Source organism: Pinus tabuliformis, chromosome 9 (assembly GCF_031772625.1).
Source record: "Pinus tabuliformis cultivar Carrire ecotype Pingquan chromosome 9, CPIR1, whole genome shotgun sequence".
Taxonomy (NCBI): Eukaryota; Viridiplantae; Streptophyta; class Pinopsida; order Pinales; family Pinaceae; genus Pinus; species Pinus tabuliformis.
The window spans coordinates 756,918,533-756,943,482 of NC_142307.1; the positions used below are offsets into that span (position 1 = coordinate 756,918,533).

Sequence of the window (24,950 nt, forward strand, 5' to 3'; positions counted from 1 at the left end):
GGAGGAGGAATAAGAGATACTTCTTCCAGGCTTGTCAAGTAAGTTGCTGGAGCTGGAGTAACCAAAGCTAAATGGGTAATTTATTTGAAAATTTTAAAATTGATATTCTTAGCACATCATCTTCTCAAATGGATGTTTTGTAGGTTAAGAAGAAACAGGAAAAACAGGAGGAACTGGACAAAGACCTGGTCAGGTTTTGTTCGAAATGCAGGAAAATTCATGCCTTGAGGGAATGCCCTGTAGATAGTATAGAGGTATGCTAAATCTGTGAAGCAGAGCATAATTTACAATGATAAATTTCCTTCACTTCCTGAAATAAAAGCAACATATCTAGCAGATCAAGGAGCTGTCAATGCACTCTATGCAATGGCACCTCAAAGACCATGGCAACCACGTGTTGCAGGTATGGCTCAGTCACATTATCAAGTTCCTTATAATTAAAATCAGGTGTGAAATATTCCAATTCCCTGGAATCCTTGGCCTCCACAACAACCATGGCAGGGGAAATTTTATTACCCTACCACTTAGAATTTTCCTTCTCAAAACTTTTATCCATCACAGCTGACACAACAACAAATGATTCAACCTCAACAACAACAACTTCAGTTGCCTACCCCACCAAGTCAACCTCGTCCTATGCAACTTCCCGCCCAACCTTGGTTTGCATACATGGCCAATTACCTTGCTACAAGAAAGTTGCCTCCTTACTTTTTATCTAATCAGGAAAAGAGAATTATTAGGAAAAGTGCTGATTACTCTTGGATTACGAGAGATCTTTTTTTCACTGGACCTAATTTGATTATCCACAGGTGTGTCAGGGAAGATGAGATCTATGACATTTTGAGAGCCTATCACGATGAATCGTGTGGAGGACATTTTGCAGACAAGCAGACAACTTACAAGATCCTTCGCTCAGGTTACTATTGGCCAAGTCTTTTCAAAGATGCAAGAGAATATGTCCAGAAGTGTGACAATTGCTAGAGAATGGGGTGGCCTGTACAATCAGACGAGATGCCTTTGTAGCCACAGGTTCTCATAGAACCTTTTGAGAGGTGGGCTCTTGATTTTGTAGGTCCCATCAACCCTATGTCCAAAGGTAAGAAGTATATTTTAGTTTGTACTGATTATGTTACGAAGTGGGTGGAGGCAAGAGCACTACCTAGAGCAACAGAGAAAACAGTGGTAGATTTTTTTAATTTTTATTTTTTTCTAATATTTTTGTAAGATTTGGGGTTCCTAGGGAAATAGCCACTAATCAAGGTACTCAGTTTGTGTCAAAGCTTATGCAAGGAATTGTGCAGAAATATCAGATTACTCATCAGAAGTCCACCCCTTATCATCCACAAGCCAATGGGTAGGTGGAATCAACAAATAAGGTGTTGGAGACAATCCTTACCAAAACAGTGCAATTACATAAGAAGGATTGGTCTGACCGACTTCCTGAAGCATTGTGGGCCTACAGGATCACATGGAGAAATACCACTGACTTTTCTCCATATGAATTGGTGTATGGAAAGCAAGATTTATTGCCCATTGAATTTCAAATCAAAACTTTTAAAATGGTAGCAGATTTGGGTATAGACATTGATGAAGCTCAGCAGTAAAGAATCCTGTAATTTAATGAGTTGGATAAGATTAGGTAGGATTCTTTTCAGCATACTGACTTGATTCAACAACAATGGGCTAAATGGCATGACAGATACATTAAAAAGAAGCAGTTCAAAGAGGGAGACTGGGCATTGTTGTATGATTCAAAATTTAAGAACTTTAAAGGGAAATTTAACACACATTGGTTGGGCCCCTATGAAATTGAGAATGTTTTTGATAATTGATTTGTTCAGGTGAAAGCCATTGATGATGAGAATGTTACCATCTTGGTGAATGGGCACATACTTAAGAAATATCAAAAACCCCAATCCAATGAGGAATTTGTGGAAGAAATTGTGAAGAAAAGAGAGCTGGGGATGATGAGAGAAGGGATCATTCCTTCCACTATCTCTTCCTAATTTCCTGCTGACACAATGAGCTCACTCTGTCCCTCCTTGTGCTCAGTAAAACATGAGAGGAATGTCAATTGGGTATAGGTTTATTCCTTTTTCTAGGCGTAATGGACTAGTTATGGAAAAGGAGACCCCTTGGAGTCTTCTTTTCCAAGTGTTTTAGACACTCTAAAATTGAAATCTGGCAAGCATGCACTACCCTGGGCTCGTTAAAATTATAGGTCAGTAGGTTCTTTAGGATCCTCTCAATAATTTTTATTTTTATTTATTTTTATTTTTTATTTTTTAGTATTTATTTATTTATTTATTTTATTTTAATTATTATTATTATTATTATTATTATATTATATTTTTACTTTTATTTATTTATTATTTATTTATTTTATTTTATTTTATTTTTTTATTTTATTTTATTTTTTTTAATTTTTAATTTTTAATTTTTTAAATTTTTTAAATTTTTTAATTTTTTTTTTTAATTTTTAATTTTTAATGTTTTTAATTTTTAATTTTGTTTTTAATTTTTTAATTTTTTTATTATTTTATTATTTTATTTTAAATTTTTTATTTTTCAGTTAAATCTGGATTGCTCGTGTTGGACTGATGTGGGATTTCTTAAGGCCCTCCTTGCAACAATCTTGGCCCGTCAACATCAACAAGTTATCTGGGTGCAAGATCAGACTCTGATGATGCCTTGAAGCTTGTATTCCCTAATGACAAGCCATCTCACCAGTAGCAATGAGGAATCACTATGGCTCCTTGATTGCTAGATCCTATAGGGGGGTTCGACAACAACTCATTAATTCACACCCCATAGGATGCATTAGGGTACCTTGGTCCTCGCTCTCATTAAAGGTGATGGGCCTCACTTTGGTTAACAACTGAACTAAATGGCTGGTAATGAGCTCATTGCACATTTGACATCAACACCTTTATTCATGTGTAGTTCACTGTACACCAATGAGGGAAAAGTGTAGATTGATGGTTCGATTTCTTGCAGAAGCTCTGCAAGTCATGGTCCGATTTCCTGCAGAAGTTCCACAAGTTATGGTTTAATTTCCTGTAGAAGTTCTGAAAGCCATGGTTTGCTTTTCTAGAAGGATCAGAAGTCATGATTCCATTTCCTGTAGCGACACCCTAATTTTCTGGAAAACAAAAACCATATGCAGAGCGTTAACTTAAATTATTTAAAGTACTGACAGATTTTAATTACTAGTCAAGGTCATGAATTATGAAGTCATATATCTGATTTAACTATTAAGTTGGTTATCATCTCAAGGATAGGCACACGTCATCCAAAGGACTAGACCATTGGAAGGTTAGAAAGGTAAAGTATAGCTGACGATAGGACACTTGAGGTAAAGGGTAATTAACACTTTAATTTTTAACATTTGTATGATTTTTCAGCTATGGTCACCCTTGCCGCAGAATGTGGCCGTAATGTGGTGCATTGTGGCTCCAGCTCCATGCCTGATCGCCATGATTCTGACACGACCAATAGACGTACTCCCCATATCTTCCTGTAGGTCGGATCATGATGATAATCATGATCACAACTCGTCTCTCGAAAATCCCATGCTTTTTGATAACTTTCTATAATAAGCCCTCCCTTATCACGCGAGTCCGTTGCAAAGCTTAAACCTGATATTTTCAATGAAGTGCATATGCTCTGTCTTTCAGTTTTTCACCATGTCGAAATTGTGTGCCCCCGTCCACTTTGAGCTGCAAGGGCTTGAGTTGTTGGAGGTCAACCCTCGCAGTAAGGCGAGATTGGAAAAAACTGGGTGGCTACCATTTTTCCAGCGATTCAATGACCACAACTCCGAAGTAACAAAATCTTTCGCCTTGAATCTGAATGGTGAAAAGGCTCAAGTTGGGGATGTCCAATTTAGGTTGGCCGAGGGTTTAGTAGCGTGAGCATGCAAAATTCCACTGCTGGGAGAACGCTGGTTTAAAAACCAGCATTTCAACAAGGGCTTGTCTACGTCTTTCCTTTGTAAAGAACATTCGGACCCCGACTCGAGTAAGGGAATTTTGCAGGATTTCTTGAAAAGTAAGTATCGAAACTTATTGTTTTTCCTACAGAAATACATAACGTGTGAAGGTCACTTTGGGCTCACATTCTTGTTTCACATTCGGCTCCTCACCTATTTTCATGACAAGCCATTAAATTTTCCATATTACTTGAGAATGTCTCTGATGAATATGAAGACGACTGCCAAGGAAAGGGGGGGGGGGCAATTTAGAGGAAAATATCTATCACCACGGGCTGTTGAAAATCATCCTTGTGGAGGTTTTGAAAGACATGAAGCGAACATGGGAGGAGCTCCGAGCTCAAAAATACTTTGCAGAAAATGAGGATTCTGATTCCTTAGATTTCATGGAGGAAGAACCGACAGAAAAATCGAAGAAAAAGCCATAGACATGTGGGCTACAAATAAAGGAAAAAGAGGAAGAGAAAAAATCTGACCCTTCAGAGTCTACAGAGGAGAAACCAGTGGAAAAATTGAAGAAGAAGTCACAAACTCATGGGTCACTAGTAAAGAAGGAAGGAAGGGACGAATTTGACTCTCCGAAGCCCACCGAAAAGAAGCCTATAGAAAAACTAAAGAAGAAGAAGCTATAGACCCTTGGGTTCCAGACGAAGGAAGAAGAAAGGGACGAAGAAGTGGTGGTGATAGGGGAAACTATGGGCAAACAACCTAAGGCAAAGAATGAAACTTCCACCTTTGCGAAAAGATTTACCATAAGCCAGGTTGTTCAACTGACTAGAAACGATATTGCGGATGCAGAAGTGTTGCCCAAGACACCGGATAAGAAGAAGGAGAACCAGCACGACCCACCCAAAGGTAAAGAGAAGATTGAGTCAGCTGAGTTCATTAGCGAAGAAGCAATGTCATTTCAAGACTCCCTGCTGCATGGAAGTGGGAATAGCACAACAGGAGAACAACAAGCAGAGGAGGACCTTGGGTCCCCTCAATCCCTCCAAGGACATCAGGAAGGGGAAGGAACTCCCCAGAAGAGACGGTCTCTGCAGAAATTGGAAGAAATCGTCACCGAGCTCACCATTTCGGAGAGAGCCTTGAGAAAGGAAAACGAGACCCTGAACAAGAACAACCTACGTATACAAAAAGAACATGAGGAGTGGGTTTAGAGAGCGGCTCAAATTATGAAAAAGAAGCAGGCTAGGATCGATCGTCTAAAAAAGAAGAATGAATTATACAAAGGTCAAATTATTGTAGAATCCAATGGTAACCAGTTGGACTAGTTGGAAGAGGTAGCAGATCAGTTGGCTGCAGTAGCTGCAGCTCAAGATGCAACATTTCTTCTTGCATAAGGGGCATGCAAGAAGCTAGGTGTGGGGGAGATGTTGGGGCTTGGTTTACCCAATTTTGACACCCTTTTCCATACTTCACCTCTCCCATTTTGAACTATCTTTAACCCCTATTATGCCTATTTCGGTTATAATACTTAGGTTTTTGCCAAAAGGGTGCCGTAGGCTAAAGGTATGCAAATTAACATGAAAAAGCGTCTTTTACCTTAACTTTAAGAATTCCTTACAGCTAGATGTTATTTATTTAATTACCATGGTAACTAATCTAGAGTTCTTGTGCAAATTTGTTTTGATTCGAAAACAGGCCCGAATTTCCTACAGATAGCTATGCGATCCTATTTCCTGCAAACACTCCGGAATTCCTGCAATCTCAGATTTCCTATAACCACCCAGATTTCCTGTAGCAACATCAACAGTTAGCTATGTTCCACGAATATCTAAGTCAAACGGGGACATGGGTTTTGTGGGAATTGATCACATATGGATCATGTCCTATTGGCCATTTCAACTCTGCTGACAATACCGCCCAAATTCATAAACCTTCTCTCGTTGGTGGTTTGAAGGAAAACTACAACCATGTAACGAATTTTGTCTAATCCATGGTTTCAGTGATGGATTAGACCCAGTATGGCTAAATTTGATTTTTTGTAATAAGACTGCTAGCTGATGGCTTAGATTAGTAGACTTCCTTACTTTGAGCCATATATGGGCTTTTGTAATTGTATAAATTCTGTTCTAGTTTATTTGATAGGGGGGTTGCTGGGTTGGTTTTAGCTAAGATTGTATATCAGAGTGTACTAGACTGTATCTTTTTCAGATTAATACAATATTATATCTTTTATCTATTCCAGTGAACAAGCTCTTCTAATTTGAAGGGGTTGTGAGTAAGGGAGGCCCCCCTTTGCTCACAAATCCCGTATTTTAGTGTTTATGTATTTTATTTATGTTATGTAATAATAATTTGTTCCTACAGCTAATCCACTCTTTTTGATATATCAGCAACAATTGATTAAATGAATTGGTTTCCTATTAATGTGTGGAATTCGTTTAATGAAGATTTGATTTCTAATGTTGAGTGAATTTATGAGTTTGCTGAAAGTTGATTTTTGTATCTTTTCCTAATCATAATCAACAATCTTAAGAGCTATAGAGGGATGTTTGATCTACTCTATAGCCTTTGCTACTAAGTGATTGATGCAGGAAAGAGTCATTGGTTTTGTATGATTGACTAGTTAGATTAATCAACACTCACAATGTTAAAACTGCATATATTTTGTGTAGCATCTCACAATTTTACCTTCCCTCGGTTGATGATTTATGTTAATCAAATTATAAGGCTATAATTAGACTCAACACTGACATGTAACATAACTAACTAATTGCCTAACTATTACATAACATAAGCACTCCAAATGTTACATAACATAATTACTCCCACTGTGACATAAGCACTCCAACTGTTACAAAACATAATTATTAAGTTCACCCATAATTTAGTTGTTACATAACATAAGCACTCCAACTAGATTTCATTTAGCAATGCCTCGAAAAATTCTTGAACAAGAATTTCATCACTGCAAGTTAATCCACTTGAGAATTCAATAAAATTTAACTACAACAAAAATATAAGGTTCCTTTTGTTATCATCCTGTTCAGCGAATGAATGATACTAAGATGCAAGTAAATACTACAGGTGTCAATTTTAATATTGGCTCGATCAACTCAGTGGAATATGCATAGACTGTGATGACAAACAAATTATTATGGTACTAAAATAATGACATAGTCTATGCTTCCTCTTATGAAATCTTCCTCAATAAGGCCACCACTTCCCACAGATACATTTCTTGTGAAGGCCACCACAAGGTTGCATAGTTATATAATCCTCAGTTATTTAACCACCTACAACATGAAAGTCCAATTAATTGACTATTTTTCCCTGTAGAAAGCTATAGAACAAGACCTCAGTTTTGTAGATTATTTCCCAACCATGAGGAACCCTCTCACATCACAATATTGTATGTCTCCTAGTTAAGCATGTCTGACACATAGAAGGTAGGGTTTGCAGCAAAGTGGTAAGACCACAAATAAACTAGAATGTGTTACAACCCTATCTAGAGAAGCCATAGTTGCTACAACTCCACCATGAGACAATGCAATTACAACTCTAGAAGCTATAATAACCCCAAAAGAAACTACAATTATGAGAGTTGTAGTTGTAGAATACAATGTTGCAACTCAAGTATCCACATAATACCTCAATGCTTCGACTGAATAAGAAATATTCAAGGTTTTCATTGGAAATCTAAAGAGAGATGAAGGTAGCCATGATAACAATGTGAATTCATAGCAATTAAACCCCTAAGAAAGAGACAGTCCATATGATACATAAAAAAAAAATCCATGCTGAGAGTGCCAAGGCTTAGGATTCTTTATACAACAACAATAATCAGAAAGAAATTGTCTCCAATAAGAAATACTCAAGGTTTTTTTTGCAACTCTAAAGAGATATGAAGGTAGCCATGATAGCAATGTGAATTCATAGCAATTAAACCCCTAAGAAAGTGACAATCCATATGATGCATACAAAAAATCCATTCTGAGAGTGCCAAGGCTCAAGATTCTGTACACAACAATAGAGATCATAATGAAACTGTCTCTAATAAGAAATAGTCAGGTTTTCTTTGCAACTCTAAAGAGAGATGAAGGCAGCCATGATAGTAATGTTAATTCATAGCAAATAAACCCATAAGAAAGAGACAATCCATATGATGCATACAAAAAATTCATGCTGAGAGTGCCAAGGCTTAGGATTCTATACACAATAATAGTAATCAGAAAGCAACTGCCTCCAACCCAGTGGAATATGTAGAGATGTTGATACAAAAAAATATTATGACTTCAATTATTTAACCACCTATAACACGAAAGTCCAATTAATTGACTATTTTTCCATTGTAGAATCTATAGAACAAGACCTCACTTTTGCATATTATTTCCCAACCATGAGGAACTCTCTCACATCACAATCTTGTATGTCTCCTAGTTAAGCATGTGTGACACATATAAGGCAGGGTTTGGAGAAAAGTGGTAAGAACACAAATAAACTAGAATGTGTTACAACCCCACCTGGAGAAGCCACAATTATACAAACAAATTATTATACATACAAAAATTGTTCTACAAACAAGTTATTATGTAGAGACTGGCTCGATCAACTTAATATGGAGAAGCCATAGTTATACACAAAAATTATTATAAAAACAAATATTGCTATACAAATAAATTATTATGCAGAGACTGGATTAAGCAACTCAATCTGGAGAAGCCACAATTATAGAAACAAATTATTATGCAAACAGAGATTGTTATACAAACAATTTATTATGCAGAGACTTGCTCGAGCAACTCAGTGGAATATGCAGAGACTGTTATACAGACTAATTATCATGGTACTAAAACCCCATTTTTTTTCAACCTAAGCCACAGAAGCCACTAGAAGCCACGAATTGAAGCCATAGATACTCCATACATTCACAAAGGGCAAACAAGCCACCAAAAAACCCAACGAGTGCATAAACCCCAATTTTGTTTTTCAACCTAAGCCATAAAAGACACCAATTAAGCCACAAAAGCCATGATAGTTGTATTAGAGCTTTGGTTGTGAGCTAGTAAGGTTTGAATCTTATATTACTTATCTATGCTGAGGGACAATTGATGCACTAGAGTGGTAGTGAAATGATTTCTATTGCCTCTAGAAAGAAGCAACTACATGAGAGGGATAAACCTTGATGGTTGAAGCAAAGACAAGGTTGTGGTCTGCATAGTGTTGAAGGTGAAGAATGGCCTATGAATATAGGTATGTGCATGATGATGGATAAAATTCCAAGGAATTTGCATCACCAAGATTGGTGGTAATGGAGGTATCCACAACTTATTCTCACAACTCTATTCATGCACGTCACCAAGGTCAAGGTTTTTATTTTTATTTTTTTGTAGGGAATGAAGTAGGCACTATATCATAGTGGAAAACATTAACATGCTAGGTGACATGGGGTTTCATTGATAGAGTAGACCAAGTTCTACAGTGGAGAGGACCAAGTTCCAAAGAGATTAAATCATTGCCTTTGATATCAAGATTTTTTTTGGATTAGATTGAGATTGGTCATGGTGATTCCCAATCCTATGTGGTTCCTCATGGACAGTGCATGCGAAACTGAGACAAAGCCAATGGTGTCGAATTTTGATATGAGAAGGAAATAGTGATTGGTGCCACCGGAGTAGATAGAGAAAAGCATGTCACAATGGTGTGTAGGCTTGTGAAAACCAAGGTGAATGAATGACATAGGAGGAGTGGTAGGTTGTGGTCACGTAAGCTACTTGTGAAATAATAAAGCAAGGGAAAATATGGCTAAACCAAAGGTGGTGACCAAGGATAAAGTATGGAGACTAAAAAAAGAAGTTGGGGAGTAGTGAGGAGTGGTGTGAAAATGAACCTTGAATCCTAAGATTTAGAGCTTAATGAAATGTTGCTACTAAGAAACTAAGATTTCACAAAAATAATTTAATGGTTATTGGGATGGAATTAGGCAAGGTTAGTTTTAAGAGTTGGGTGGATGAAAAATCACATGGATATGGAAAGTGCAAATGAGGTTGGAATGACGAGTCAAGGTGAGCTGAGCACAATTCATTGTTGGGTGGATTTTAAGGAGTACATGCAAATTATGGATTGACACAGGGTCAAGATATATAGTGAGAAAGGTCTCATAGCTACATGGGTAAAAGAAAATAGATGGAGTTGATGGTGGTGATGCCTAGCGAAGAAGTTAACATGGAGAGTTGCAATGATTAACACACTAGAGTGTTTAGTCCAAGTTGTAAAGCCTAGACACAAGTAGGACATATTTCTCAAGGTTTTTGTAAGACTTATTATTGAGGCATGCATGTTTAAGTGTGCTAGCACATGATATCATCCCTCTCATGCATAGAGAGGATGGAGTGTCAAGTTGTGGAATGAACCACTTGAATTGGTACGACAGCGGAAGTTGTATTTGTATGCTAAATTAAGCTTAATTTATTGTAAGATCTATTATTCAGGCATACATGTTGGAGTGTTGTGGCTCATGGAGTTATGTCTGGTCAAGTTGTAGAATGGTCCACATGAATGAGTTATGTATGGTCAAGTTGTGGAATGGTCCACATGAATAGGTACGAGGCTAGCAAGAATACTAGTATGCCAACTTGAGGAGGGAATGTGCAATCTATGGATAATTGGAGGATATAACAACTTGTAATTGGAGCATATAACAACTTGTTATCCATGTGTTCAAATGGATAGTAACTTTTAATATGAATATCAACAAAAATATTGATACCATTTTAACCTCCCTAAATAAAACTTAAATGAGAAGGTGTTAAGGTAGTTAGGCTAAATAGTGATTCACGGTTTAATATTAGCTATTTATGAAATCTACGTTCCAAAACCCTCGGTTATATCTATCGCCATCGGTAAAGGATTTTCAGATCAGATATACATTTTAGTACCAAGGTTACAGACAATAGGAGTTTCCCCTACATAGAGGTAAAGTTCCAACGGGATTATCATGGTTCCCCACTCCCTTATTTGACGGGATCTTGGCTTATGCAGTGACAACAGTTTCAATAGCCGCAGTTGCCCCTGTTGACTGTCGAACATTTTTGGAGCTCTCAGCATCTTCTTCCCATATCTCAGGCAAAGCTTCTCTAATGTTGTGAATACTTTCGAGGGCAAAATCCGCACCTTCTGTACGGACTGGAGTGCCCACCTATTGACAGTGAAATCTAATATTAATATTAGAAGAAGAGTGGATGACTTATAAAAGCATTTAGAACCAAATGGTCTTACCAATACAATATGTAAGCCTTCACGCTTTCCTGCGGCTATATTCCGAGGACTGTCATCAAAAAAGATCTGCCAGAAAATGAAACAAGTTTAGAAAAACAGATGTTTTGTGGTATGAAATAAGGCCTAAAGTAATAACCATGTGATGAGGAAGTGTAAGGTTGCCGAGATGTTATCCTCTTTTTCTAAGGATAAGTGGTTGAATGGACAGTATTTAAGATATGATTGCCCTAAGGATAAGTGGTTGATTGGACAGTATAATATTCTCTTCGTGGTTGCCTTGCATCAATGTAGAAAAGGAGATAAGTGGATGATTTATGACTACATTTCTGGCTTCTTGAAATCTAGGGTAGTATAAATTTTCAAAATATCATGTAGTATAATTGGTTTGTGTGGTGTTTAGTCGTCAGAATGTTTTGTATTAATATAGAAAAAGAGATAAGTGGATGATTTATAAGATTCACATATATTTCTAATTATTTTTTAATTTCTTGAAATTTAAATAATATAATTTTTCAAAATATTTATAAAATATAATTTAATTAGTTTTTGTAAGGTTAAATAACATTATATGATGAATTACATTATATCGTAAATTCATGAAATTGAAAACTACCTTTTAAAAAATTAAATTATTCCTAAAACAACCTTTGTAAGTAAATTATTCTTCCATCCCACATCATTGAAATTCCCCATCTACTAAATAGATTATTCTTCTATCTGAGAACATTGAAATTCCCACTAAAGCTCAACCTATTTCTAAAATAAAATAAACATTGAAATTCCCACTAAGCTCAACCTATTTCTAAAATAAAATAAATAACTTTTGAGAAGACAATGAAATGTTTACGTTGGAAAATCTAGATGACCATTATTTTGGAAAGACATAAATACTGGTCAAGTTGGGCCAACAAAGTTAATACTCTTTAAATTTTTTCGAATATATCTAAATTACTGAAATCATATCAAGGTGGATAACAACAATGAAGCTTAATCGTAACAATCCTTAACGTGGTTAAGGATTACATAATTATACATTCAAATAGGATAACTTACCCTCAAACAATCCTTAACATGGTTACTACATTACATAATTATACATTAAAATACAATAACTTACCCTCAAATACAATGGCAGTAGTAAGTTTTGACACCAAAATATATCAATCTTGCTATGCATGTTTATTATTAGTTTAATAAAAGAATAAATCACTGCATTTAGGAAAAATAAATTATATAACCGGAGGGAGATGGCTACGAAAGTTGATTAATCCCATACCGTTCTTTGTGGATCAGCCTTTGCAAGGCGAATAGCCTGCCTGATGGCCTCTTTTGATGGCTTGCAAACAACGGGGGTTTTCGGAATCACAGAATTAACAGCAGGTATATCCAAGTGATTATTGTTTGCAGTAGTTTGCGAAGGAGGATTAAGTGTCTCAAAGCATATTATGCCTTCAAAGCAATCTTCCAACCCCAGCCCCTTAAGGACCTTTGCGGCATGTACTTTGTCACCGTTTGTAAATATCTGTTTTACATGATAAACCGATAACAAGTATCCTTTCAAGATTCCCCTCAGGGCGCCTTCATCATGTATTACAATCATATGGAAAAATTGAAGGGAACCATTTCTACTTACAATTTTCCTCTGTGGCATGCTTAATAACAAATTCTTCAGTACAGGATCTGGTTTAAGATTCGCATATGGCAATCTTCCATGAACAAAACTGTATACGATATATTTGTTTTGAGTTAAGCACGACAGTTTTTTCTGGCCAGAAGCAATGAGTTGTATTCCAATCAAAGTAAAGAATGAAAGGAAAATCATTGTGATTTTATTTAATTTTTGTTGGAACTTTTGATAGCTGTATATGTTGGGTATTTTTCAATGGGGAAAATACCAAAACCTAACACACAGACACCACAGAGCCAATGCTCTGTTTCATTTCTTCCAGGGCCCTTACACAGGGAAGCTTTAAAAACAAATATGCTCATAACAGTCCATTACACAGCCATAAAAACATTCTCTATTGCTTTTAAAAAAAAACTATTACAAACTTCATCCTCTGCGCAGAGAGATTTACCAAAATTACTTTCACCCATCAAAACAAAAACTCTGTCTTTTCTCTCCACGTGAGAGTTCACTGTGCTGGGTTTACTGCTGTAAAACCCATTTTTACATTACTGTTGTAAAACAAATTTTTACACAGACTTACAAAAAAAACGCTCCACCATTTTCTTTATGCACTGCTGTGCAAAACCACACATGGTTTTTGCTACTCCTCTGTTTTACTATGTCTCACAAAAATATTACAACCTGTTCCATGTAATTTCTTCGCACTGCTGTGCGTTTTTTTTTTCTTTACAAAATCAACAGAGGTCTACGCATAAAAACATTCACATTCACTTATGCACTTCTGTGCATCACCATAGTTTTCTTGCAAGTCAACATGTTTTTTTTTTCGCTGCAGCGAAAACTATTTTTACGCACTCTCATATGCGTTCTTCTTTTCACCATACGCACTGTGCATACAATTTACCATCTATGTAACCTACGCTGCCCCCACTATTCCTTTTACAATAGTCCACATATGTCAACCCCGGAGCACTTCACATTTTTAATGGTCACCACACATGAGCATATATATTTGGCTCATTATATTAAAAACTCAATATAATGCATTCAACTACCGTGGCCTTTTTTAATGCATATGGTCAACGCTCATTTTTTAAAAGGAACATATAATATATGCCCATACTTCTGTGTGGTTGAAATTCAATGTTTTACCAACCATTTACGAACCGGGTTTAATTCCATTTAATTCTTTTCAGACGGAACAGGCGGTCAACCAGGTTTAATTTTTCACTCCACGCAAAGCATTTAATTGACATTGGTCGTATGCAGGTGTGCAGCTTCATTGATGAACGACGGAGGACGATCTGGCTGATCGGACGGCGGTGGTGAATATCGGAGGGCAGTTTGCAGCAGGACTTTAACGCCCGAGAAAATGACGTCGGCTGATGTCAGGTGTGTGACACGCGTCTGCACCAAATCCCATCGGAGCCAAACATACGGAAACTGCTTTTCCCCGGATGGCGGTGCGATATGGTCTGGGCGGTTTGTGGTTTTGTTCGGTGGTTTTGGGTGCAGCTGTATTGTCCACGTCCGCCACCTGCAGTTGGAATTAACATTCCAACACTCCCCTTTAATTTCAATTGCTGGGCATTCAATTTTACCCAAGCACTTCCTCACATGGAGGGATTCACCAACTGCTTCTGATGCAGTTCATAAACAAACAATGTTGTCTTCCTCTTAATAGAGGGATTAACCTGAAACTGTGCTTAAGAGCACCTTCCTCATGATAGAGGGATTCACCATAACAATGTGCTGAAGAGCACCTTCCTCTTGACAGAGGGATTCACTTGTGACTATGCTGAAAAGCATCATCCTCTTGATAGAGGGATTTACCATGTGTATGCTAAAAAACATCTTCCTCTTGACTGAGGGATTCACCATGACACTGTGCTGAAAAGCACCTTCCTCTTTAATAGAGGGTTTCACCAAATGACTGTGCTGAAAAGCACCTTGCTCATTAACAGAGGGATTACAAACAGACACTGCTTTACATGCAGTTTCAAAACAAACAATCATTGCACTGCTGTGTGTGCAAACTCACTACATTGTTCTTTTATGCTGCTGCATATTCTCTGCTGCACTGTTGTGCCATCTTCTTTACTGTGTCTATCCCACACTGCTGTGTCTACACTTGCACTGCTTGCACACTTTTCAAAGACAAAATACTCTGTCTTTCTTGGAACAATTACTCTGTCCCACCTTAATTTACATTGCTGTGTGTAAACATTTCTTACATTCACTGCTGTTGCATATATAGCATTTTAATTCAATGAACAACAAATTCATTACATTTACCTTTACTGTTGTAAGGAAAATTTCTTTTGCATGTGCTGCTGTTCAAAACTTCTTGCTGCTGCATTTTTCATATTCACTGCTGTCCATACCCATAACCATAGACTGTCATCCCTGGGTTTTTATTTGCTGCTGCGTTGCCTCTGCAATTTGCACTGTGGCTGCCTTTTGCTTCATCATGCTGCTGTGCCCATACTCTTGGCACTTCATTCTCCACAAAAAATAACACAGGCTGCTGCCTTTTCTTATGCACCCTTGTTTCACACAATCTTAGTCTTCATTTTTTTTAATTACACAATGCACTACTGTGCAATTCCTTTGGCTTTCTGCTGCCACACACATTCTTATACATCCAGTGTGCATTAAAAAATCTGCTGTCCTTGTTTTTCTTTATGCATTTTTTTGCATGCTGCATTGCATACAAAAAAAATTACATTTTTCACTGCTGTGTGAAAAAAAATTCATTGCATTTTCAGCCACTAGGCATTTACGCTCTGCTGCGTTTTGCCTTCTTCTCATTTTTTTTTCTCACTGCTTTGCATTTTCATTCCCAATACAAAACATTTCAATCTGCTGTGTATTATACTCACTCTGCTGTGAGTATATTCTCTCATACTACATAAAAGGAAACTACCTTCCATTGCTATGCATTTCAATGCATGTGCACCACAAAAAAATTTCAAAACTGCTGTTTTATGTTCTGTCTTCCCACTACTGTGAGGATCTTCATGCTTTGCATTTTTCTCTTATCTCGCTGCTGCTCTTTACATTTCAGCGCTGCCATCTTTTCTTCTTTATGCATTTCTGTGCATATTGCATAAACACAAAGCAAAAACATTGCTGATTTCATCACTGCTGCATATTACCTTTTAGAGGGATTAACAAAGATTTCATTTGCAACTGCTGCGCTGCAATACATCCTCCATCAACAAATGACTGTTAATACAGTTCAGCAAACAAAAATTACAAGCTCCCCTTTAATGTATGCTTGTCTTCTTTTGGCAAGTTTTCTCAAAATAAATTTAGATCAGTTGGGGAGTTCAAGGGGCTTTCAGGTTGCATTTCCTTTCTTCTCCATACTTGTGTAACTTTCTTCTTTTGCATGGGTCTAGCTTGTGTAGGAGCCCATGTCAAGTTACACTCACGTGCCATATGCCCAATGTTATGACACTTGAAACATTCAACTTTATTCATGAATAAGAATTCATGATTTCTTCTTGTGAAATTATTTCTTGGAGATTGTCGAAGACCACAACATCTATCTTTATGAAATGCTCTACAGTCTTTTGCCATATGACCAAAGTTTGAGCAAGCATAACAATAACCATAAAATGGACTTTGGTACCTGGGAGATGGAGGTTTTCTTGATGTACTTCTGAAGCCTTGCTGCCTCGAGATCCTTTGATGATGACCATTGCATCTTGCCTCTTTGCCATCAGCTACATTTCTTCTTGGAGCTGATTTTCTGCTTGGTAGAGGATTTATTCTATTGCTGCCTTCATTTTTCTCCTTGCCTTTGCTGGAACTAGGAGCATCACCATCTCTTTCTGGCTTCTTCACATCTCCTTTGCTTAAAGCATCCTCATCCTTGTTTGAGGGTTCAGCTACATACCCAAGTCCTGATTTATCAAATGGAGATCTGTGATAGCTGAGCATGTCATCCAGAGCTTGAGAGCTCTTCATGATCTTGTTCATCCCTTCAACCTTCTTCCTGAGGAGGACAATCTCTTCTTCCAACTTTTCACACTCATTATTTTTCTTTGCTAGTTGTCCCTCAGTTTCTTCCTTGCTACAAGTAGCTTCAGCTGCTACTATTTTGAAGGAGATAATATCAGTCTTCATTTTGGAGATTTCTGCTTGACTGCTCTCCATTTTCTTTTCAGCTCCTTGTGCCTGCTTCCTGGCTTCTTGTAGTTCAGACTTGAGGGAGGAGACCTCTACCTTGTACTGTCCAATCTCTTCTACAAGTTTGTTCACTCTCTTGTGTCTTTGTTCAAGTTCACTTGTCAAGACATCTGCTTGCTTCTTTGCACTATTCAGCTGATTTGTCATGGATATGACTTCTTCATGATGTTTCCTCTTGCATTGATCAAGCTCCTTCTTGAGCTTGGCAAGCTCTTCATCCCTTTCTTTTACTTGAAGTTTGATGAGGTTAACCTTCTCATTTTCAGCTTCTATGATGGGTTCATAACTTTCTTCTTGACTCATTGTCATGGTCAGTGCTCCCTTTGCATGAAGGTCATGTAGTTTGTCCCATATATCCTTTGCTGATGTATATTTTCCAAGATTCTTCTTCACAGAATCAGGCAGTCCATCCAAGATGGTCTTTGCTGCTTTTGCATCATACTCCATGGATTCTTTATCCATCTTGCTGTCATCAATCACTGACTCCCAGACTTCAATCCCCTCAGACATTAGGAAAGCCCTCATCATTATTTCCCATACATCAAAGTTTCCATCAAAATTTGGGGTTTCAAATAGAATGTATTCTAATGGATTGCCTTCTAGTTTAGTAGAGGGGGGAGACACATTTTTAACAGGTCTGGAGGCTTTCTTCTTTGACCTTGCCATTCTTATCTAGGCTTTAAATACTAGCCTGTGTTTTTTTTTAAAACAACTGATTGTCTTCAATAATAACTCAAAAACTTGAGAAATACCTGAATCCCTTTGGCTGAAACTTCACACTGCTGGATAAGCTTTCTCTGCTGCAACAACACCTTCCTTCAGCTTCTTTGAGTCTTCAAAGAGCCTGGACTAGCTCTGATACCACTGTTGGGTATTTTTCAATGGGGAAAATACCAAAACCTAACACACAGACACCACAGAGCCAATGCTTTGTTTCATTTCTTCCAGGACCCTTACACAGGGAAGCTTTAAAAACAAATATGCTCATAACAGTCCATTACACAACCATAAAAACATTCTCTATTGCTTTTAAAAAAAAACTATTACAAACTTCATCCTCTGCGCAGAGAGATTTACCAAAATTACTTTCACCCATCAAAACAAAAACTGTCTTTTCTCTCCACGTGAGAGTTCACTGTGCTGGGATTACTGCTGTAAAACCCATTTTTACATTACTATTGTAAAACAAATTTTTACACAGACTTACAAAAAAAACGCTCCACCATTTTCTTTATGCACTGCTGTGCAAAACCACACATGGTTTTTGCTACTCCTCTGTTTTACTATGTCTCACAAAAATATTACAACCTGTTCCATGTAATTTCTTCGCACTGCTGTGCGTTTTTTTTTCTTTACAAAATCAACAGAGGTCTACGCATAAAAACATTCACATTCACTTATGCACTTCTGTGCATCACCATAGTTTTCTTGCAAGTCAACATGTTTTTTTTTTTCGCTGCAGCGAAAACTATTTTTACGCACTCTCATATGCGTTCTTCTTTTCACCATACGCACTGTGCATACAATTTACCATCTATGTAACCTAAGCTGCCCCCACTATTCCTTTTACAATAGTCCACATATGTCAACCCCGGAGCACTTCACATTTTTAATGGTCACCACACATGAGCATATATATTTGGCTCATTATATTAAAAACTCAATATAATGCATTCAACTACCGTGGCCTTTTTTTAATGCATATGGTCAACGCTCATTTTTTAAAAGGAACATATAATATATGCCCATACTTCTGTGTGGTTGAAATTCAATGTTTTACCAACCATTTACGAACCGGGTTTAATTCCATTTAATTCTTTTCAGACGGAACAGGCAGTCAACTAGGTTTATTTTTTCACTCCACGCAAAGCATTTAATTGACATTGGTCGTATGCGGGTGTGCAGCTTCATTGATGAACGACGGAGGACGATCTGGCTGATCGGACGGCGGTGGTGAATATCGGAGAGCAGTTTGCAGCAGGACTTTAACGCCCGAGAAAATGACGTTGGCTGATGTCAGGTGTGTGACACGCGTCTGCACCAAATCCCATCGGAGCCAAACATACGGAAACTGCTTTTCCCCGGATGGCGGTGCGATATGGTCTGGGCAGTTTGTGGTTTTGTTCGGTGGTTTTGGGTGCAGCCGTATTGTCCACGTCCGCCACCTGCAGTTGGAATTAACATTCCAACAGTATAGTCACTAACAAGAGATGAGATTTCTTAAATACCTGTGGTAATCGTCGTAGTCAAGTTCATAGCCTACCGCCTGCATAGATCAAACAATATGGTGAAAAAAGCAATGAACTAAAACATTGAAAAATTGGATCCCAATTCAAGAATCCCCAGTCAGGATTTCACAGTTTTGGCCTCAAGATTTCACAATAGGTCTAGTCTTGCCAGTGTGGTGACAGGTGGATCAATTCGAATGGGCTAATCATAGAAAAGAAGCGAATAATTATGAAAAGTGTGCGTCCGACTCTCTGGAAAGTAGAATTAATGCAGCTCATCATTCCACTTTTAAGCTATTTGCGAACCCTATTACAGCTACATTATTGCAGAAGAGCTCAGCAGTCGACTAGAGAAGGCCCCTAGTGTTGACATTGCCATTTTAACCTTAAAAGTTGAAACACAATGCTGATTTCCATCAAACAAAAAGGATTGAATGCTTACCCTGAGTCCAGCCATGGATGTACCATAAGTCGTATACAACTGTCTACACAAGTCTGGGATTCTGTTCTTTTCAATACCGAGCTTTTGATTCACAAAATCTGTCATACAACCAACCAGGCCGACGCAAAATTCAAACAACAGAAGTTCTCTCAGTGCCAAATCAGAAATATTAATTGCATGTTAATTGGGTCTTCTGAATATGAATATTAGTCCCCATCACCTTCACCTTCATGTTGCAGATCTCGAAGATGGCTATTAAAAATAGTCCATATAGGAACTTGGTATATGCAGCCTCAAGCTTGACATAGCTAAAACTAATATATGAATCGAACAAGATTACCTGCAATGTTTTTAGTGCATGCTACAGCAAGTCCGGAACTCAAGGGATATAATGTGTCATCCAGATCTGAAATCAGAAACGAATACATGCAATAGTTGTTGATACCTTCCGAAAATGGAGAAACGTAAAAAACAAAGAAAAAAGTGATGCTCACCAAACAGAAGGCAATCATATCGAGGCCTCTGGTCTTTCACGAGTCGATTCTCGTCCCGCGCCATTATCGATCACTCTGCAATATATACATTCAACCATTCTCATTCTATTTGATCGAATTATATACATGAAAAAGGCAACAAGAATATCGTACTACATAGTGATTGAATTTAAAGAAACTCAATACAAACGTAAGAACAGTCCATAACCTGTAAACAAGATCAATTGCGTTGAATTTGGGAAGAGAAGAAGATACACAGCAGAATGCAGTAGGTAGAAACTAGGCAATCTATGTTGACAGCAATTGGTAATCTGCCAATAATATGGAAAAGAGAGAATGGAAAGCAGGTGCAAGGTATTGAGATTAAATGGAATGGAGCGGGTGTTGAAGGAGAAGGTTGGGTGCCTTAAATAGATCTCCAACGCCTCAGATTAAGTTATGCGGATAAACCTGAGTATTTACTTAGCATCCTGCTGCATGGCCACATCACTTCAAATTCATTTGATTTCACCATTTTGCGACTCTACATTACTTTGTTATTTATATGAACAGGATTCCTTTGACAAAACCTCAAAATGTGGGACTCTACATTACTTTGTTATTTATATGAACAGGATTCCTTTGACAAAACCTCAAAATGTGGGTGCAATGTAGATGACTTTTCTGTGGTGGTCCAGTTGAGAATACATCTCGACGGGTAGGAGGGAATTGGACTTTTGCCAGAGATTTCGAAGCTGGAAAGGCATGTGAAAGCAATGGAGAATCTAAAAAAAATACATTTGAGTTGTGGCCAGGTAATACATAATTAGTACAACCATAGAAATGTAACTATCACAATCATACTTACCAATGTGGTTGAAGGTTTATATGAAACACATCTACAATTACATTTACCAATATGATTTATATAAGCAAATAAGCATATATCCACCGCCCATTAATATAATATTAATTATTACATTAAAAAATTGCTAATATACTAATAGTTATACTTAAAACTATAATATAATTCACATATAACATAATAACATTTAGTTATTATTAATAATATATATTTATGGTAAATAAATATTATATATTTATTTATATAATTTTCAATATATTTTATATATTTACTTTGAATATATTAATAATATTAACTACATATGGAATATATACTAAACTAAAATATAATAATAATAATAATAATAATAATAATAATAATTTAAATAATATTATATTATTTAATAATATAATATGTAAAAATAATATATTATAAAATTTAAACCCTAAGGTTTATTAATTTTGTTTGGTTAAATTTTGATCTCAAGATATTAATAACACCTAGGAATTAATATTTTAAACCCAATGGATTAATAAACAAGCAATTAAATTATAAACCTAAAGAATTATTAATATTATAAACTGAAAATCAAGTTTTTTATATTATAAAGCCAATGAATTAGTAAAACGAAGGGATAAATATTATAAACCTAAAGGATCAACAAACCTAAGGAATCAATATTAAAAATACATGAGATTAATAACCCTAAAAATTAACATTCTAAACCCAAGGGCTTAATAAACCCTAGGAATTAATATTTTAGACTCGAGAGATTAATAAACCCAAAGGATTTAATTATAAATCCAAAGAATTATAAACCCAAGGGATAAATATTATAAACCGAAGGGATTATAAACCCAAGTTATATAAACTCTAAGATACATAAACCCAAGGTATGTAAACTCTAAGATAAATATTACAAAACCTAAAATAAACATGGTTGACCATGGTTGATTTTCATATTGAGACAATCTTTGTCAAAATGTGACGTTGAACCATGGTTGACCATGCCTGGTTTTCATATTGAAACAATCTTTGTCACAATGCAAACCCTTAGATTAATAAATCCAAGGGATTGATATTATAAACCCATGGGAATAAAAACCCAAGGGATTAATACTAAAAGCCCAAGGGATATATATATATATATATATATATTGGTAGGTAAGCACCCACAGGGGATTTGAACTAGTGACCTATCACAAGAAGTGCCTTAACAATGCACCCATTCACCGTCAATCCAAAGCCCCGTGGGCAAACCAAGAGATTAATATTACACCCAAGGGATTAATATTATAAACTCAAGGTATATAAACGATAAGATAATTATTGTAAACACTAGAATTATCATGGTTGACCATGGTTGATTTTCATATTGAGAAAATCTTTGTGACAATGAGATGTTGCACCATGGTTGACCATGATTAATTTTCATATGCAGAAAATATTTGTCACAATGCACAGTTCGACCATGGTTGATTTTCATATTGAGAAAATATTTTTCACAATGTGATGTTGAACCATGGTTAGCAATGGTTATTTATGTTAGACCCCAAGGATTAATATTATAAAACCTATGAATAATATTAAACCCTAGGAATGAGAACCCTTAGATTAATAAACCCAAGGGAATAATAAACTAAGTGAATTAATACTAAAAACCAAAGGGATTATAAAACCAAAGGAATAATATTAAACCCAAGGGATAAATATTATAAACCAAAGGTATATGAACCCTAAGATAAATATTATAAAAATAAACATGGTTGACCAAGGTTTACCATGGTTGATTTTCATATTGAGACAATCTTTGTTACAATGCGACGTTGGAACATGGTTGACCATGGTTGATCATACTTTATTTTGAAACTATCTTTTTCACAGTGTGACCTTGGACCATAGTTGACCAATGCTGGCCATGATTATAAATCCATGGGATTTATATTAAATAGTAAGATTAATATTATAGATCCTATGAATATTATTTTGTATTGAGACAATATTTGTTAGAATGTGACGTTGAACCATGGTTGATTTTCATATACAATCTTTGTCACAATACGACGTTGCACCGTGGTTGATTTTCATATTGGGAAAATCTTTGTCACAATGTGATGTTGGACCATGGATGAGCATGATTAAAAACAAAGGGGATTTATATTAGACGAAGGATTAATATTATAAACCCTATGAATAATATTATACCTTAGGAATAAGAACCCTTAGATTAATAAAATCAAGGGATTGACATTATAGACCTAAGGGAATCATAAACCAAAATGATTAATACTAAAAACCCAAGGGATAAATATTATAAACTAAGGTATATAAACTTGAAGATAAATATTATAAACCCTAAAATAAACATGGTTGACCATGCTTGATTTTCATAGTAAGACAATCCTTGTCATAATGCAACGTAGGATGATGGTCGACCATGTTTGACCATTATTTGTTGCCATATCGACATAATCTTTCTCACAGTGCAACATTAGAACATGGTTGACCAAGGATGATTTTCATATTGACAGAATCTTTGTCACCATGCGACATTGGACCATGGTTGACCATGATTGATTTTACACGGCGCGACTGGGCATGATTGACTATGGTTGGGAAAGATTGTCAATGGCTGATGAAGATTGACCTTTTTTGACCATGGTTGATTATGATTGACCACTGTTAAGAAAAATTGATATTTTAAGGCACAGGGAATAATAAACAGAAGGAAATAAATACTAAAAAGCCAATGGATTATAAAACCTAGGGAATAACATTCAGCCGAAGACAACAATATAAATCCAAGGTATATAAACCCTAAGATAAATATTATAAACCCAAGGGAATAATAAACCAATTGAATTAACACTAAAAACTAAAGGGATTATAAACCCAAGGTATATATTATAAACCTAAAATAAACATTACCATGGTTTATTTTCATATTGGGACAATCTTTGTCACAATGTGATGTTGGACCATGGTTGACCATGATTTATTTTCATATTGAAATAATATTTGTCACAATGCGACGTTGGACAATAGTTGACCATGGTTGGCAATGCTTGATTTTCATATTGAGACAATCTTTGTCACACTGTGACATTAGAACTTGGTTGACCATGATGATAAACCCAAGGGATTTATATTAAATAGTAGGATTAATATTATAGTTCTTATGAATAATATTTCATATTGAGATACTATTTGTCATAATGCGACGTTGAACCATGGTTGACCATGCTTGATTTTCATATAGAGACAATATTTGTCACAGTGCAATGGTGACTATGATTGATTTACATATGGAGACAAACTTTGTCACAATGCAACATTGGGCCATGATTGAATTCATAGTGAGAAAATATTTCTCACAATGTGACCTTGGACCATGGTTGACCATGATTATAAACCAAGGGTAATTATATTAGACCCATGGATTAATATTATAAACCCTATGAACAATGTTATACCTTAGTAATATGAACCCTTAGATTAATAAACACAAGGGAATAATAAACCAAAAAGATTAATACTAAAAACCCAAAGGATTATAAACCCAAGGGATAAATATTATAAACCCAAGGTATATAAACGCAAAGAGAAATATTATAAACCCTAAAATAAACATGGTTGACCATGGTTTACCATGGTTGATTTTCATATTGAGACAATCCTTGTCACAATGCGACGTAGGATGATGGTTGACCATGTTTGACCATTATTGATTGCCATATCGACACAATATTTGTCACAATGCGACGTTGGACTATGGTTGACCAAGGTTGATTTTCATATTGACAGAATCTTTGTCACCATGCTACGTTGGACCATGGTTGATCATGATTGATTTCACACAACACAACAGGGCATGGTTAACCATGGTTGGCCAAGATTGAAAATCGATGACGAAGATTTACC

At 36.3% G+C, this 24,950-nt stretch overlaps 1 protein-coding gene across 1 annotated transcript; it reads right to left on the reverse strand.

Moving 5' to 3' along the window:
* Positions 1 to 10,853: 10,853 nt before the first annotated feature.
* LOC149150918 (uncharacterized protein C24B11.05-like) lies at positions 10,854 to 20,475 on the reverse strand. Its single transcript, XM_089438970.1, has 9 exons — positions 20,415 to 20,475; positions 20,207 to 20,281; positions 20,053 to 20,118; positions 19,713 to 19,810; positions 19,271 to 19,308; positions 12,849 to 12,936; positions 12,492 to 12,737; positions 11,216 to 11,281; positions 10,854 to 11,135 (listed from the first exon to the last, which is right to left on the reverse strand). Exons 2-9 carry the CDS (start codon positions 20,268 to 20,270, stop codon positions 10,971 to 10,973), a joined length of 831 nt encoding a protein of 276 aa, XP_089295096.1. The 5' UTR covers positions 20,271 to 20,281; positions 20,415 to 20,475; the 3' UTR covers positions 10,854 to 10,970.
* Positions 20,476 to 24,950: the final 4,475 nt, after the last annotated feature.